This window comes from Elgaria multicarinata, chromosome 8 (genome assembly GCF_023053635.1).
Source record: "Elgaria multicarinata webbii isolate HBS135686 ecotype San Diego chromosome 8, rElgMul1.1.pri, whole genome shotgun sequence".
Lineage (NCBI taxonomy): Eukaryota > Metazoa > Chordata > Lepidosauria > Squamata > Anguidae > Elgaria > Elgaria multicarinata.
In genome coordinates, this window is record NC_086178.1 from 80,432,930 (window position 1) to 80,451,865 (window position 18,936).

The following is an 18,936-nucleotide window of genomic DNA, read 5'->3' on the forward strand; positions in this document are numbered from 1 at the left end:
TGTTCTTTGGGATGTAGAAGCAGGAGACTGGTCCTTGCATAGGCAGACAAATCAGGATTTTCATTTTCTGAAGAGCATGGCCACACTAACCTCAATATCTAAGTCAAACAACGGGCTTATTTTCTAACAGGTATTTTTGTAGCTGGGCTGGAATAAGAGCTGTGTAAGCTCCAAGACTTTATATAGCCATAGTCAAATTTCATTAGCAGCCATGCTCATTGGTTAATGAGCAGTGACTCATGATTGCTTCACTAGACCTTAAGACTGGACAAGTCAAAGACCCAGGTAGTAGATGGAAGTTCACAGTATATTTTCTCTCTCTTCTCCCTGAAGATTATTGCATGGTAGTGAGGGTTAGAAGGGAAGAGTACGGAAAGGAATCAGGTTTCATGAAGCAAGTCCAAAATCCATGAGAAAGAACTCGATGAGCTAGAGACTCAACCAAGGTGGGATGGGCAGAAAAGTTATTGACAAGATACATATGTGAGAATGAACTTTCAGTGCAGAAAGTCAGCATGACCATTAGATCTTTTATTTTATTTTTGCTAGTGGGCTCAGGATCCTCTATTAGGCCTTCTCAGGCACTTAAGAGTGCATACATATATATTTTTAAGTCAGAAGGAGCCCTGATTAAATGGGGAGCAGAAATTTAGAAATACTGTATGAAAGAACTCACTTATAATGAATGTATAGAACTATGCCATGTTTTTTTAATGTTTTTCAAGCTGTGCTTCTTATTTTCCAGGTTATGCTACAATTAGAAAAGAAACTTTTTGACTATTTTAATCAAGACGTTTTTAGAGATAACAATGGCACCGCGGTGAGTTTTCAACTGTAAAATTACATTTTATAGATGTAACGCTCTGCTCTTGGAGACTTGGTGCTCCAAGAAATGTGACTGAAAAATGCTAGTATACTCTTTATTCTTACCAAACTTTAATTTAATTAAAATGGTCTTATTTTATTGGTTTGTTTTTATTTTTATGTTTGTAACCTGTCTTCTGGCTACAAAAGCAACCCAGTTAGGAAACTCATACCACAAAAATTGAAAATATAATTCAAAGGCAAATAAGCCAAGTGGTTTTAAACAGGTAAGGTTATATGAGCAATATCATTTCCAAAGTCACACTAGCTGTCATTCCCCTGCCACACACACACCTCAGTTAACCCAAGATCTGAAGGTGGGTATTGTGCGTGTGTGTGTGCTTATGAAGCTTCATCCCACATACCTGCTTCCCTCGAATTATCCCCGTAGCGCTAAGCTTTCATGGTTGTTGTTTTTGCTACCGGGCAACAGCGATCCTTTGCATACCAGGAAGTGAGTTTAAGGGGGGAAATGTAAAAAATCATAAAAAATCAACAGATGACCCAATTCAATTCAAATTTGGTGTGCTTAAAGCTCTTCCTAATATCTATTACTGTGCCAATTTTAGTGTCTTTATCTTTAAAGCTTATGCAGATGTAAGCATTTCTTTAAAATCCTGCTCCTGCGCCCCAGCGGCAGCTTGGAAGATATGCTCAAAATGTAGGGGTTAAATATGGCGAATCTTTTGGCTTTATTGCACAATTAAGGCAGGATGCATGGGAGTACTTCACAATCAAAGCAGATTATAAGGTGGAAAACTTCTGAGTCCTTTGCACACAATTTGCAGTGATTGCACAGTATAACGCTGGTGTGATAAAGCTCATGGTTTTATTGTATTTTATTATGTACTTTGTGATTTTAGAATTCTGATTTCAGTGGTGTTCATGTGCTCTATTGTTTTTATATAAACTGTTGGCAACCTGGGCTCTTTATGAGGAAGGCAAGAATAGTAGTAGTTGTTTATTTGTTGTTTCAACCATCATGGTTATATCAACTTTACAGATGCAACACAGATGCAAAACTCTACAATGCAAAGAAGTAAAATACAAAAAGATACTAAAAAGTTTTTCATTAGAAAGTGCCCCAAAATATGTAAATGTTCATTTTAATACAAAGAATTAAAATAAAGGCAAGAATAGTAATACTAATCATTATAAATTAATTAATTGGTGGTGATGAATTTATTTATTTATTACATGTCTTTACCACCCATTATCTGAAGCTCTCTGAGCAGTTTACAATAGAAAGCTTAAAACCATAGAATACAATAACATAGTAAAATATAATACAAGTTTAAAACAGAATAAAACCAAAGTAGTAACCAAGATAAAAGCCAGCAGCAATGCATAGCTCTAAAATGCACTAACACATTTTTTTAAAAAAACTGAAAGGCTAAAAAGCCTGGTAAATAAAAAGTTCTTCATTTGGCACCATAAAGACCACAACGTCCGCATCAGGTGAGCCCCTCTAGGAATTACGGGTGACTTCAGATTTTTTTTCCTACACACATTAAAGCACAAAATACACATGTTTATTTATTTATTTATTTATTTTATTACATTTATATACCGCCCCACAGCCGAAGCTCTCTGGGCGGTTTACAACAATTAAAAATAGTAAACATTAAAAGTATACAAAAATTTAAAAAACATAAAAACAGTATAAAACAACAGTATCCATTTAAAAACAACAATTCTGGGGTCCACTAAAAACAAACTTAACGTTGTTAAGTTCTTCACTTAAAATAACTGTATACTTTTGAGGTCACCACTGAGTATTTTAAAAGAGCAGTTGCTGAATTTTCTACACTAGCCAAACTGGAAAGCATTCACCACAGGTCCCAGGAGACTAGACATCTAAAGATGCTGGAAAAGATTACTTTATTCATGATGAATTTATTATTTATGCTTTATAATAAAACAATATTTTCCAACATCTTGAGACATGTTCTCTCTGTATGGAGCTATAGGGGCTCATTAAAGCCATCCCTGGAGAGTGAAGTCACTGTGGCTTCACTCAGACAAAACAGGTACATTGGATCTAACTATGACAGGTACATAACTTTGCTTAATGGCTTTGTCTTGTCCAGCCACATCATTTTTAAGTCTCATTGATTTTAATGAGTGAGTTCAATTGGATATACTCCAGTCTTAATTCTCTCCCATTGAAACCAGTGAAACTAAAGGTGTTGTACTGAGGCTGCAATCCTATATACACACTTACCTGGGAGTATGTCCAATTGAACTTGGTGGGGCTTACATCTGAATAAAGATGTATACGATTACTCAGAGGGACTTACTCCCATGTAAATTGACATAGCATTGCAGCCCTAGCTGGACTGTGCCCATAGTTGTTGTTGTTATTTATTTATTTATTTATTTATTTATATAGCACCATCAATGTACATGTGCTGTACATGGTTAGCCAAGGTTCAAATGCCATTGAAATTATTAGGACTTCACCACACCAACCATGATCTTTTTCTTCATTGCAACCACTTTTTAAAAACAGAAGTTAATAATAAAACAAATTGGTCAAAATGTTTAGTTCTCTTCTACACACACACACACACACACACACACACACACACACACAGGATAGCCAAGCCACATAATTTTTTAATATTGACAGTTCAGCTCTCAGTTGAAATTGTATTAAAGGTAACATGGAAAGAAAAGTTTTGTGAACCGCCCAGAGAGCTTCGGCTATTGGGCGATATAAAAATGTAATAAATAAATAAATAATAAATAAATAAATAAAATTGTGTGTGTGGGTAAGCTATTAATTGAGTGAAAGTTTGGATATAACTTTTGCCAGCAACGAAAAACATTTTCCATCTGCTCACAGTTTGATAAGTTATTCAAAGAAAGCAGCATTTTTCATTAAACTTTGGGATAGTAGAATCATAGTCTGGTGTGTGTGTGTGTGTGTGTATATATATATATATATAAAAAATAGAAGTAACAGTGATACAGGTGTTCCACATCTGCATATCTATGCTGTAGACCTTGTCTCGCACTGCATCCCCAGCAAACTTTAGCTGGTGCAAATTAGCAGTTCTCATTGTAAGCCACAAACCTCATTGTAAGCCACAAACCACATTACTATTATTATTATTATTTATTTATTTATATAGCACCATCAATGTACATGGTGCTGTACAGAGTAAAACAGTAAATAGCAAGACCCTGCCGCATAGGCTTACATTCTAATAAAGTCATAGTAAAGCAATAAGGAGGGGGAGAGAATGCAAACAGGCACTGGGTAGGGTAAACAGGCACAGGGTAGGGAAAAACTAACAGTATAACTAACAGTCTAAAGTCCGAGTAACATCAAGTTTTAAAAGCTTTAGGGAAAAGAAAAGTTTTTAGCTGAGCTTTAAAAGCTGAGATTGAACTTGTAGATCTCAGATGTTCTGGGAGAGCGTTCCAGGCGTAAGGGGCAGCAGAAGAGAATGGACGAAGCCGAGCAAGGGAAGTAGAGACCCTTGGGCAGGCGAGAAACATGGCACCAGAGGAGCGAAGAGCACGAGCGGGGCAATAGTGTGAGATGAGAGAGGAGAGATAGGAAGGAGCTAGACCGTGAAAAGCTTTGTAGGTCAACAAGAGAAGTTTATATTGGATTCCGAAGTGAATTGGAAGCCAATGGAGAGATTTCAGAAGTGGAGTAACATGGTCAGAGCGGCGAGCCAAGAAGATGATCTTAGCGGCAGCGTGGTGGACAGAAACCAACGGACTGATGTGAGAAGAAGGAAGGCCAGAGAGAAGAAGGTTGCAGTAGTCCAACCAAGAAATAACCAGTGCATGAACAAGCGTCTTGGCAGAAGAGACAGACAGAAATGGTCGAATCCTGGCAATATTATACAGGAAAAAGTGACAGGATTTAGCTACTGCCTCAACATGAGGACTAAAGGAGAGCGAGGAATCAAATATAAAGCCAAGACTACGAGCTTCATTGACCGGAGTAAGCGTAACATCATTGACAGTAAGAGAGAATGAGAGGTGAGGAGAAGGTTTAGGAGGAAAAACAAGCAATTCAGTCTTAGCCATATTAAGTTTCAAACGACGATGAAGCAGCCAGGCTGAGATATCTGAAAGACATGCTGAGATACGATCGTGAACATCAGGAGAAAGTTCTGGAGATGAGAGATATAATTGTGTATCATCGGCATACAGATGATATTGGAGGCCATGAGATTGAATAAGCTTACCCAAGGGCAACATGTATAAAGAAAACAACAACGGGCCAAGCACCGAGCCTTGCGGAACCCCTACTGAAAGTGGAAAAGAGGAAGACGAGTTGCCATTAGCCAACACGCTGAAGGAGCGACCCATTAGATAGGAGGCAAACCAGTTATAGACAGAGCCACAAAGTCCAAGGTCATGGAGGGAGTCTAAGAGAAGATCATGATCAACCGTGTCAAAGGCTGCGGTTAGATCAAGGAGAATAAGAACGGAATAAAGGCCTTTAGACTTGGCAGTAAGAAGATCATTGGTGATCTTAGTAAGGGCTGTTTCAGTGGAATGCAAAGGACGGAATCCAGATTGAAAAGGATCCAGAGCAGAGTTACTAGAAAGAAAGTCAAGACAGCGAGAGTAGACCACACGCTCCAGGATCTTTGAAACAAAAGGCAACAGAGAGACAGGTCGGTAGTTAGACAGAGATAGCCTATCAAGAGTAGGTTTCTTGAGAATGGGAGAGACTGTAGCATGTTTAAAAGCAGAAGGAAATGAACCAGAGGACAGAGAAAAATTAATAATATGAAGCAAGGAAGGAAGGAGAGCGGGAATAAGATTTATAAAGACGCGAGAAGGAATCGGATCACGAGAGCAAGTCCTTTACGCCAGTCCTTTTTCAGCTTCATTGGCTGCCAGTCCAGGTCCGGGCCCAATTCAAAGTGCTGGTATTAACATTTAAAGCCCTAAACGGCTTGGGGCCAGGTTATCTGAAGGAACGTCTCCTCCCATATGTACCTGCCCGGACTCTAAGGTCATCCTCAGGGGTCCTTCTCCACGAGCCCCTGCCAAAGGAAGTGAGGCAGCTGGCTACCAGGAGGAGGGCCTTCTCTGCTGTGGCACCCCGGCTGTGGAATGAGCTCTCTAAGGAGGTTCACTTTTCACCTACATTATATGCTTTCAGACGCCAGGTGAAGACCTTTTTATTCTCCCAGTATTTGAACAGTCTATAAATAAATTCTAACTTGGTTTTTTAAATTTGTAATTTTGCATTGCTGCTGTTTTTATCTGGTTGAGCTTTTATATTGTATTTTATATTATGGTTTTATACTGTTGTTTTATATTTTGAATGTTTTTAATTTTTGTGAACCGCCCAGAGAGCTCCGGCTATTGGGCGGTATAGAAATGTAATAAATAAATAAATAAATAAATAGTATTGATGTTTGGAGCACTAAATCTGACTAATAAAGATTTAGTGCACAAACTAATTTCTTAGAATATTAAGCATTGCTAGGGATGTCCATTTATTGAATTTTTTTTATCAATATGAAGACAAGAACACCTGTTATCACATATGAATGCAATTCTCCTTGTTGCTTCCAGTTTCTTTATCAAGGGTGGAAATTATCATGCCATAGCAATTCTGTTTTATCCTTACGCATTTAATGTGTATGCCATTCTTGCTTTGTTCTTAGATGGATTGTATTGGAAATGCCCTGTTAAACATGAATAACTGTTGTACACAGAATCATATTTGGGAGCTACATGCAGAGCTTAATTGGTGCCAGGGCTCAGCCCAACATTTGTAGTGAAAGTGCCCCTGGGTATGAGAAAAGTTTATTTCCTTCACAATCGGATAGCTACACAGGAGCCGCAGTCCTCAGCAATTAGAAGAAGGACCTCTAAATCAAAGGGTGGTGCAAGGGTGGGCAACTTGTATAGCTCCAGATTTCTTTGGCCTACATCACCCATCAGCCCTGTCTAGTATAGCTAATGGTGAGAGATGATGGGATTTGTAGGTCAAAATATGTGGAGGGCCACATGTTGCACACCCCTGTCATTTCTCTTTCTAGCATTGATCCTCCCAGGTGTACATGTGGCAGGAAGCTTATGATTGACCAGGGCTCCGTAGAGTAGTTCACAAAATAAGCATGTACTGTATGACTGTGAAGAAATGAATGGAAAACTACAAGGAGGACATTCCTCCCTCCTTTCCAATCAAATGTCCTCCATCAAGTCCATTAATGGTTCCCATTCCTCACCACCAAACATGTCATGCTTTGTAGAACCATTACAGGACAAATGTACAGTGTCTACTGGAGGCGAAGGCTATCAACAGCTACTAGCCCTGATGGTTGTGTGCTATCTTTAGTAAGCCTGTGTGCACCAGTTGCTGGGGAACATGGGTGGGAGGGTGCTGTTGCGCCATGTCCTGCTTGTTCATCCCTGGCCGATGGCTGATTGGCCACTGTGTGAAGAGAGTACTGGACTAGATGGACCCTTGGTCTGATCCAGCACGGCACTTCTTATGTTCTTACGTACTTATGATAGGGCAGCCCACATCCAGCCTGGAGAAAACTCCCATTCTTTCAGTGCTCTTTGACAGGAAGTTTAGACTTTCATTTCAAGATTACAGCACTTGGGTCTCTTATCTTCCTATCCAGACATGTGTAGTTTATGTACAGTCATTGAAGAAGGATGGGCAGGCAGAGAGTTGAAGCACCATACTTGTTTCATAAATGCTCCTTGCCACAGGGCTCTTATTGGAAGGGGACTGTTCTACCTAGCAGGAGTTGACAGCCATATTTGAAGTTGAGTAACCTGTTGTCACAACCTTCCCATTATATGTGAGGACATGCACAAGTACACAATCCTAGGACAGTGTAATATGAGTGCCTAGGGACTCATAGGACTGGGTTTTATAGTCTTGGCTATGAGAAAATGAAAAAGGAACTGGGGTTGGCTATCTACTTATACAGATAATTCCCACTGCAAGGAGGGAATGGAGAATTCATGGGCATTATGTAAAAGCTATACTTCAGCATATAATTTTTAATGCAGTGCTATCTCACTAGAAATATGATTACCCATAAATAAACCAAAAAAACCCAACTTCTCCCTTTAGATGTAGTATATGTGTTTCTGTTTATTTTTAAAACAACTTGAAAGATTATAATTATATTTGTGCAGTATTTCAGTACTTTTTTTAAAAAAAATGCTGAAGACGATCATTCCTGTTTCTGGCAGTTCTTGGCATGCTGGACACATTTCAAGCATCAGTTGGGTTAATTTCCCATGCATGCCTCTTCACACGTTTGCTTGTAAAGACACATATTCAGGCAGGCCACTTTAGAACATTATATTTCAAAATCTGTTGCCATTTCATTCACGCACTGGGAAGCAGGAAATCTTCCAGATCAAGAATGGAAGAAAAAGATAAACGATATAATGAGCCATTGGAGATAATCTAATCTTCATGGTCTAGTTAAACACGCAGCACCATGATCACTAAAAACAAACTACCTATCTAAAAGGATAAATGTCCCTGGGCCAAATTCAACCCAAAAAATCCATCGCATCCTTCATCACCCACCAGCCTTGTACCAGCCTGACAGAAATTTAATTCAAGCTGGCTCCTGAAAATAATTATTGTATTTTAAGAGTAGTAATCATTGGTCGGGACATGATTGAATGTGTCCATGCCTATTGACTTTTTCTATGATTTATAGCTTTGTTTAGTCGATATTCCCATCGAAATTGTATAATTAATTATAAGTGGGGCTGTCAGGTCTGCAGGATGGAGTGCCCTGATGAGTATTTGGGAAGATTAAATTTTCCTTAGCTATACCGATGCAAGGCTTGGGAATTTTCACAGCAGTATGGCTGTTGGATAGAGATGTTTTCTTATGTGTATAGCAACTGCTTTAGCTCAAGATCCATTGATTTTCTTCAGAGCCACCTTTTTTATCAGTGTGGTGTCTCTTCAGCAACAGTGGAATTTGTGCAGATGTGACAACACCTGACAAATATTTATTATCAACAGGCTACTTTATCATTGTCCATACACTGTTATCTCTTCTTTTTTACATCGTAATCCAGAAGAAAAATTCTCAAGAAAGAGGGAGAAATGGTTAGCACGCTTGTGAAAAATCTAAAATACATGCAAATGATTCGTTCAATAAAAGCAGTGAGCAATTTCTATTCAGGGCTATGTTTTCCTAAGAGCTAATTCTTTGTAATTTTTTGGCCTCGTGGTAATATGTACTGCAGTCACTCCAAAACTAGTAGTTCTCTATTCTTTTTCAAAGCTTCTTTCTCATGTAGCCAGGAGCCCTCATTCTAAACACATTTATATGAAAGTAATTTCCAGGGGAATGTATTTAGGACTGCGGTGTTAGCAAAATGCTGAGGCAAAAAAATGAATATGTTTAAGATAAGACACCAGTAGAAGATTATCATGAAGATCGGTACTCTTGAAGTTATGGGCCACGTTCAGACATCACAATAGTCAACTGTGGGTTAAGAGTCAACTCACAGTTGGTTGTTTTGTGAGTTAGTTATAAGCAACTGTGAGTGGATTATTAATCCACGTCGCATTGACTAACACCTTCCCCACCCTCCCACACATATTTCATCATCCCTTCCTGCCAAAAGTAGAGTTACGTCCGTGGAGTGGCAGCCACCACTTTGACCACCCTTGCCTAGTGACTTTGTAGCCAATGAAAAGAAACAACAGTGCACTCTACATGACACTTAAACCAACCATGGTTTAAATAACCCACTCTGCACATTGGTTATTTACGTGGGTTATTTCAGCAAAATAATCCACCTTGGGGTAAAAACCCCACCACATGACACAATAACCCACGGTGGGTTAAATAACCCACCGTGGATTATTTAACCCATCATAAGTTATTGTGTCATCCAAACCCAGTCAAAGAGTAGTGTTTACTAGTTAAGTGTGTTACAACTCCACAATAATACTACAGTATGTATAACAGGTGTCCTCAAAGGGGCATTGTGCTTCTTGGGATTTTTCTGCGATATGATGTATAAACGCAAAAGAAGATAAGGGAGCCATAAAAATGAAGTGATTTGGCTAGATTGCTATGATGTCACTAAATTCTCTGTGTAGAAAGCTTAGACAGGAGAGCTCAATAAAGTACAGCAGAAAGGGATTAAGGTAAAGCAAGAAGGGCTGAATTATGCATCCTACTTTGCAGACCTTCATAACTCCTGCTGGCTAGTATCACTAGGGGAGGGGTGCAGAACCCCCAGTTTATCTGACTAATCTGCACTTCCAGGCTCCCCAGTTCAGCCTGCAGGGCCTCCTTGGGCTCATCCAAGGGATGAAATTCGGCCTCCAAGCCCCAGCCCTAGAGGAATTAATTCCCCCTCCCCACCCCACCCCACTCCACCCCAAGGTTTAAGAACATAAGAAGAAGCATACTGGATCAGACCAAGGGTCCATCTATTCTAGCATTTTGTTCACACAGTGGCCAAACAGCTGCCCAAGGGAAACCCACAAGCAGGACAGTACCCTCCAGCCCAAGTTCCCCAGCAACTGGCATACATCCTTTGACACTGGAGATAGCATATAGCTATCAGGACTAGTAGCCATTGATAGCCTTCTCCTCCAGGAATTTACCTTTTAAAGCCAATCAAAGTGGTGGCCTTTTATCTCCGATCTTGGAGATAACAGCAGGGATGTGGGTGGCAGTGGAGGTGGCTGGTGCTGCGACTGAATCTTCTTTCATGCACCTCTTGCTGCCCCCACTGGGGACGGTGAGAGGCACGTGGAGGTGGCCCACAACTCAGCTGGCTGAGTTTTGGGTTCGCACTCTGCTTATCATCCTGGTGGGGATGGCGAGCCATGTGTGAATGGACCCGGCTGCACCGAGAAGCGTTCCATTATTATTATTATTATTATTATTATTATTATTATTAATTTATATAGCACCATCATTGTACATGGTGCTGTACAGAGTAAAACAGTAAATAGCAAGACCTTTCTTCCCAAGTCCTCCGCCACCTGTGTCCCCACCCACTGAGATGACAAATGGCGTGCAAACCCAGGGACTCTGTCAGTGCTGGGAGGATGGAGAAAAGGACTCCCACCACCGAGTCCTTTTCTCCATGCTGAGAGACAGTGAAACTGGGCAGTGGGCAGGGTGATAACTTCCACTGATGTCAGCAGGCCCCCTCCACCAAATATTAGTTCTGCACCCTTACCCTAGGAAAAGAACTGGGCTCTGCTTTGGAGAACTGATCCATATGCACATCTGCCTTGTTGGCTGGATGGGGTGTTGAGATGTGAGGAAGGTGAATTCAGTATAAACGTTTAAGTGTATCTTTGCAGGCTTCTGCTTGGGTTACCTAAATCACAAACAAAAGCTTGGAAATATATCATCCAGTAATTATATTTTCTAGCAGATTAAAGAAAAATATTTAAAGACATTTGACAACTTGGTTCCTTTCAAGGAGACTTTTCCAATTGCTCGTTGATTATGGCTTATCTTTTATGAAACTCACACAGTGAAGAAAAGAGATCTGTAATATGGTGCAAAGTACTCCATTGCCATTCCACAATTTTAAATAATTTGGTCTGGATCTTCCTTTCTTTTTTACGAATTCCATGGATCAAAAAAAGAACCCACCAATAACTGAAATCTTACTTTAAAATCATAATAATATCATTCAAAGTAAAGCTCAAGAAGAATGGATGAGAGGAGATAAGATAAAGGTTTCTAATCAACAAAAGACCTTTTATGAAGCTTTGATAAGCGTGTGTGTGAATGGGTGCACATGAAGGTTAAGGAACTGGCATCACTGAAAATGTATTAATCAACAGACAAGATATAGCACAATGCACTCTTCCCAATGGCCTTGGCTCTGACCCTTTTAAAGATAATGGGAATACTGTCCACTAAGAACGAGATTAGGACGATCAAATGCATTTCATCAGGGTTTGACTTGAACCCTGATCCCAGAGGTGAAAAGGCAGAGGTTTATCCACTAAGCCATCCAGCCCCTGTCCAGATAAAATCTTGAATATGATGTATAAGGGGTAAATTAGGATAAGGGAAAAGAACTGATAGCTCAGCATCACGGTTGCCTAGGATTTAGGAAGTGGGGTGGGAGGAGGGGAGAGAATGCAGAAAAATGTCAGAGCTGTTGGTGTGCTAGTCTTAAATTACAGCTATTATATGAGGAAACTATGTACTTAAAACCAGTGGGGGGGGTTTACAGGAATTTGTTTTTCTTTCATTAGCGTATGGCATGAAGTCTTGTGGAGTACAGCACTGTGGCAACTAAATCCAGGGAGAACGTGCTTGGATGAGTTCCTAGATCAGCCTTCCCCAACCTGGTGCCCTCCAGATGTTTTGGATTACAACTTCTAATATCCCTAAAATCCCAAGTTGGCTTGGACGGATGGGAATTGTAATCCAAAACATCTTGAGGACATCAGGTTGGAGAAAGCTGCTCTGGTTTACTTGCGGACTGAGGTAATGCAAATAATAGGAATTGAGAAATACGTAACTGAATTAATCTTAATCTGCCAGAAAACTCAATTGGTCAAAGCATCATGCAGATAAATGTCAATGCCATCGGTTCTAGTTCCATCAGGGGCTAATAAAAGAATGTAGGCTCTCTTTTTATAGGGGAAGGTTTGTAGCTGAGTTGTAGAGAACACGTTATGTATGCAAAAGGCCCCAAGTTTAATCCCCAGCATCGCCAGGTAGGTCTGGGGAAGATCCTTGTCTGAAATCCTGTAGAGCTGATGCCAATCAGTGTCGACAAAACTGAGCTAGATGGACAGATTGTCTGACTTGGTATAAAGCAGTTTCCTTTGTTCCCAGAACTTCTCCTATTCCTAGCGGAATCTCTAATGGCCATAAAGCTTCATAGATTCTACCTGCTAAATTATAGTACCAGCCCACTCACTCATACAACCCCATGTGGAGGCACTTGTAAAGTTCTAACACATTTGGTTTTTGCATTATTTGAAAGCCCAATATTCTCGGATTTGCTAAATAATAGCAACAATGCCCAAGCTGACACCTACGTTCAATAAATTGGCCACAACTCAAAGCACATCTCAGTCAAGTGATTCATCCGCCATACAGTATGAGTTCCCTAGGTGTAAGCACAGATGGGAATAAGAGAATGATCCTCTCTTATTATAAAGGGGAAGATTGATCTCAGATTTCTAAACTCCAGTTCCGACATCTTCAGTTTTGATTAATTCCCTCACTTCCTGTAGGTTTGTTTTAGTACACTCCATTTAACTTCAGCTTGGGAAGTAAACATAAGCTGACCTATAAGTCTCTGAGCACTGCCATAGCTAGTTTGCAGTAATATCCCAAAAGTCCAGAAGGGGTTTGAGAAGGCATAGAAGTGAGGAAGAGTGGGATTTGATAAGGGAACAGATAAAAGGAGGTGGGGACTTCCTATTATGTGAGGACACAAGTGGATTTGGGTTAGAGGAAACTAGTTCAGGGAATTGTGGGAGATGCAGGACAGGCACGTCTCATATACAAAATATGAATTTAGCTTCCTCAAGATATGGTGACGGCCACTACATGGATGTCTATAAAAGGGAATTAGAGAAATTCATGGAGGATAAGGCTATTAGTGCTTACTAGTCACAAAGACTGTATGTTACCTCCAGGATTAGAAGCAGCATACCTCAGAATACTAGAGAAGAACAGCAGGAGAAGGTTATAGCCCTCATGTCCTGATTATGGGCTTCCCATAGACATCTGTTTGGCCACCGTATTAGACAGGCCTTTGGTATGATCCAGCAGGGCTCTTGTATGATGTTAAGCAGAGAGCTAAGGGAAGGATGAGTGGATGAGACACAATAAGAAAACAGGAAGCTGGAGCATAGAGGCTGAAGGGCATACCTCTTCCCCCAGCATAGGCTCACAGAATTATGTACTGGATCTATAGTGTCTAAATACAGAAGGGGTTGTATAAGAAGGGGTACTGAGAGATGAACTTTGCATGTGCCCTCTGCAGCCCAGCCCACCATACAAAGGCATCCTCTGTTAACAAATGCTCAGGTTTTCCTTAATGACGTCATCCATCATCCATTTGGGAGAGTGCCTCAGTGTACCTGCAAAGGTGCTTTTTATGAGATGTGAGAATGGCTGAATTTAGAATAAAGCTCAGGCTCCTGCACTTCCCCCCCCCCATCCTGTCTCTCCTTCCTCTGTGTAGAAGATAATGTCTGAATTGTGAAATGTTGTGTTTACTTGAATGCAGCATCTTTCTTCATTCTGCATATTGAAACCACTAGAGAGAATGGGTTAGAGACATTTTTGTGCAAATAATTGTGGGGTTTTCTAATTTGGGCATTTACTAATATACATTCGGAGCAGGGAAGGAACAGAGAGGAAGCATGTGAGCTCCATAGTTCACTGTCCATCTCACCATGCTTAGACGAGAAAAGGGGGAAATCCTGCAACTTTAAGGGGGGGGAGGTTGCTTCCGTTTTCATCCCACAAACACAATGTGCTCTCTTTACACACACTTCTCTTCCTCCCCCTTTTCCCCTTTAACCACGAGTTCTATATTTTTCATTTATACAGCCACAAGATGGCAGTGCGGTCTACATCTTCTTATAGCGTGATTTCCTCTTTTTATGGTGAAATGGAAAACAGGTCTTTTTGTTACTAGTTTATATCCATTTCAAATTAAGCCGCGGAAATCCTTGAAAAGTACAAGAAAGGTGCTGTAGGTTGGCAGCGTAATGTAATCGACCCACAAACTTCCATGAGTGGCCAGTCACGAGTTCACTATAATTTGTTCATTAGAAAAGCCCACCTTCTGCATAGCTGCCATTGTTCATCATCTTTATCAGAAACAGGAAAGCTGTTTCCCTCTACATCAGGGTCACATACTCAGTCACAGTGACATTTTGGTTCCTGAAATGGGAGAGCTGCATATTTTGTGTGCCCTTTATTTGAGGAGTAGTTATTACTAAGTTTACAGCAATGATGCAACACTGGTCACTGGATATTTTCCCTGTTGTTTTGAGTCCAAGCATTAGAAATATATATTTACATCCTAATATCTGTGAATTAGATGAGTGACAAAGGGGGACTCTTTGGCCCATGTTCCATTATTTTAATTCTCTAGGGTTACTTTTGTAAGATCCTCTCTTGTTATTGTTGAGATGTGTTTATTTTTTCCCTCCTGAAACTTCATTTCCCTTCCACAGCTGTGAATTCTCTGGTGGTTGCAGCAGATAGATTTGATAAATGCTGCTAATATCACCTCCTGATCTAACAATGCTCTGACTTTGGTCTGTAGGTCTTGATGAGTAATTGCTGTTGTTCTACTCCAATGACTGAATTAAGTTGCCCTGTTATAAAGGGTTCATACTTCTGTGATTTTAGCCAAGGCAGCTTATACTAGTGTCCCTATGGACATTGATTCTTTTTTACTTTTTTCAGGGTACCTATTTTGCTTTGAGGCTAAGTAAGCAATATTTACACATCTTATTTAATTATTCAGACTTTGTTCATTCTTCAACCATTTGAAATGTCAGAGTGTTAATTTCAAATGCAAATGTAATCATTTTGTACATTTATATTCTAGGCAAATACTCCAGTGGAACCATAGCTTGCCCTTGGTTCATAGTAGCAGAAAGACTTTTAAGCAAGTCACATTCCATCTCTAAGACAGTTATAACTTGTTAGAGCGTCAAGTGATGGAGGAGAGAATGGCAAATGTACCTTCATACTACCAAGAATCACTGTGATCTAGGCCAGTGATTCTTAAAATTTATTATGCCACAAACTACTGTTCTGATATGCTTGCTCTTTATATGCCACCATATTTTCTTACCATTACAAATAGAACAGTTGAATGGCTTACAGTTTAAAATTCATCTGCTGTGTCCATCTTTTGCAGCCATTATTCAATGAAGCTATGTATATGCATGAGGGAGAAACTTTCAAGCAGCCAATATATATATATATATATATTTAAGGTTTTCCTCATAGCTGCTGAAGAGAGAAGTCCTAAGCAGGTTGGAGCCAGGATATCTCCTGTATGAACCTGCCTGTAATTTATGGTCTGCATCTGAGGGCTTGTTGTATATCCCACAACTAAAGCAGTCTATGTGACAGGAATGTGGGACAGGGCCTTTTCTGTGGCTGGACCCTGATTCTGGAACCTCTTCCCTAGTTAGATTATATTAGTCCATTGGTTGCTCAGCTTCCATCAGGCAGTAAAAAGATTTTTGTTCCACTTAGCATTTTCTGGTTTTTAAGGGACGGTAGTTGGTTTTTTAAAAGGTTTTTATTGTTCCGCTCTTAATTCTTTGTTTATTGCTTAAATTGATTTAATATTTATCCTATACATCTCCTTGAGGACCTTATTACTGAATACATACGTACATCGCTGAATTAAAAATGCATTTGCTCAAGTTACCCCTGTGCCACCTCCTGATTATCACCCTTGAAAAGACAGTTCCTCAAGTCGGGTGTTACAATGAGTAAATTAAATAGAACAATATATTGATTTTCACTTGAAAGCCATTTACTATTACTGCAATGGAAATATTGCACACTCCAGTGCCAAGTGGTGTGTGATATATGAACTCATATAGTTGAGCTCCAACGTGCTGTTTGTGGCAAGGCAAAGCATCTGTTTTCCTATTGCAAGGTAACCCATAGCTGGCTTTTAAACATCGTTTTACAGTATCTTGCACATTAATAATAGATGCTGATGCTTTGGTTGCCAGGATCCAGATACAATTGCTTCAAGGTCCAGATCTCAATATAAGAAGACTAGATCAGACTAAGGGTTCATCTAGGCCAGAATCCTGCTTTCAACAATGGCTACCCAGACGCTTCATGAAGGCCCACATGTAGGGTGTGACTTACAAGCCCTCAGATGCAGCTTGCCTTTATTATTTTCCCCAAGCAACCATTTGTTTTTCAAAGGCATCCAGCCTTTGAAATATGGAGGTACCTTGTCCCCATCATGGCTAGTTGCCCTTGATAGACCTTTCCTCCATGTGTTTGTCTAATACCTTTTTAAAGCCAGTGGCCATCACTGCAGACGAAAAGCCACGAAATCGCCAAACAATGGCTGGCTGGGGGAAAGGGGATGGAGCTAAGAGAAGGGGCGTGGCCATCTGGGGAACCCCAGAGGACCATATTGGAACCCCAGAAGAGCCAAATTTGGCCCCAGGGCCTGAGGTTCCCCACCTCTGCTATATAGCATTATGGTACTGGTCATATTCAATCCCTTTCCTAATCATTCCTGACATGGACATTTCCTTTTTCTTCACCACTGCACACTAAGCTGACATTTTCATGGAGCTATCTAACATGAACCCAAGACCTCTTTCCTGGTTTGCCATAGACGTGTGAAGCTGGGGGTTTTTGCCCCCATGTGCATCATTTTACACTTACTTACACTGAATCTCATTTGCATGTTGTTGCTCATCCATCCAGTTTGGAGAGAGACTTTTAAAACATTTCAAGGTCTACTTGGGTTTTTAACATGCTGAATCATTCATTATCATCTACAGATTTAGCTATATTACTGATCAACTTTAATTCCAGATCATTAATGTATAAGTTAAATAGCATTTATCTCATGCAAATATTTGCTACATATTTTCCTCAATCACGAGAACCCTTCTGTTTACTCTTTCAATCCTATTTTTAAACTAATTATCAATTTAGAGGGGAAACTATATGCCACGTCTACTAAGTTTGCTCATGAGCCTTGGGGAAGTGACTTTGTCAAGACTATTGTTGTTGTTATTGTTGTTGAAAGTTTGTTCTTCTATATCTTTAATTATGCTTTTCAAAAATTGACCTAAATCACCCTGTAATTTCCTGGCTCTTCCCTGGATCTCCCCCCCCCTTTTTTTTTAATCTGTTTTGAGTCATCCAGTAAGTAGGCTGATTTTACTGACAACTGACAAGTTACATATTTTTGTTAGCAGATCAATAATTTCATATTAAACTTCCTTAGGGCATAATCCTATGCATGTTTAGACAGAAAAAGAGTCCTACCAGTCCCATCATGCCCCGGCCAGCCATGCTACCTGAGGCATGCTGGGAGTTGTAGGACCTTTTCTGTCTAAACATGCATAGGATTTCACCTTTGTCTGTATGCCATTCAGACCCAGTAACTGATTACTTTTTAATTTGCCTGTTAGCCCAAGCGCTTTTGCCCTCTATGTGACTTAGCTCTTCAAATACCCTCCCTGAAAAATCAGTATTCATTCATGGGTATCTAGACTGCAGACCACCCACTGGCCATTCCTTCTCCATCCAGGAGCTGACCGTATACTAAGGGTGCAATCCTGTGCATGTTTAAACAGTAACATGCGTAGGATTCTCCCCTAAATCGAGGAGACTGCAGAAGAATTAAATAGACACAGGTGCCCCCCAAAAATGGATTTTAAACCTGAAGCATGTTTGGCTAATTCCAACAAACTTGTTTCATAGGGCCTATTGGAGTCACCTTCACAGATTGTTCTCCATGTTTTTAAAATTCTTCTTTAGTGATCTGATCACCCACCAGAGCAAGTACAGGAACAACAACAACATTGAAAACATTAACAATGTATCTAGTGCCCCTCCAGCAGCTAACACTTGAATTTTGTGAACAGTTTTTCTTACAGCCACTGTAAAGTGTTTCTCAAAAACTTGGGAGGTTCCAACAGCTGACAGCACAATTGTGTTCCTATTATCTGTCACCTGTGCCACAACAATATCAATAGCTTATCTGCAATACACAGCATATAACTAAACAAGCAATCACCTACAGTACATAAAAATGTCAAATATGTCTGTATCTGTTACTGGGAAGTAGCTAGAAGCTAAGTGTCTTAAGATTTTTTAACCTTCTAGGCCTTGGCCCTTCTGTCAATTCCTGAAAATTGTCATAACAGAACAAAAAGCACATACTCAGGAACTGGATGCAGACATTGTAGATATTTTGAATAGACAATGCATCTATTTAACTTCCCTCGATCTCTAGAATTTTCAATGAGCATTTTTACCATTGTGTTCTATGAAGCATTGTTTATTTTCTCTTTGCATTTTTATATTTTACAAGCAACCCTCCTTTCTCCAAATG

At 40.0% G+C, this 18,936-nt stretch overlaps 1 protein-coding gene across 5 annotated transcripts in view; it reads left to right on the forward strand.

Moving 5' to 3' along the window:
• Positions 1 to 18,936, forward strand: part of INPP5A (inositol polyphosphate-5-phosphatase A) — a 290,804-nt gene that overhangs the window by 233,229 nt on the left and 38,639 nt on the right. For all 5 annotated transcript variants that reach the window (XM_063132848.1, XM_063132845.1, XM_063132849.1 and 2 more), the window contains exon 11: positions 746 to 820. In XM_063132848.1, the coding sequence (XP_062988918.1) occupies positions 746 to 820 (75 nt within the window). The remainder of the gene's footprint in view (positions 1 to 745; positions 821 to 18,936) is intronic.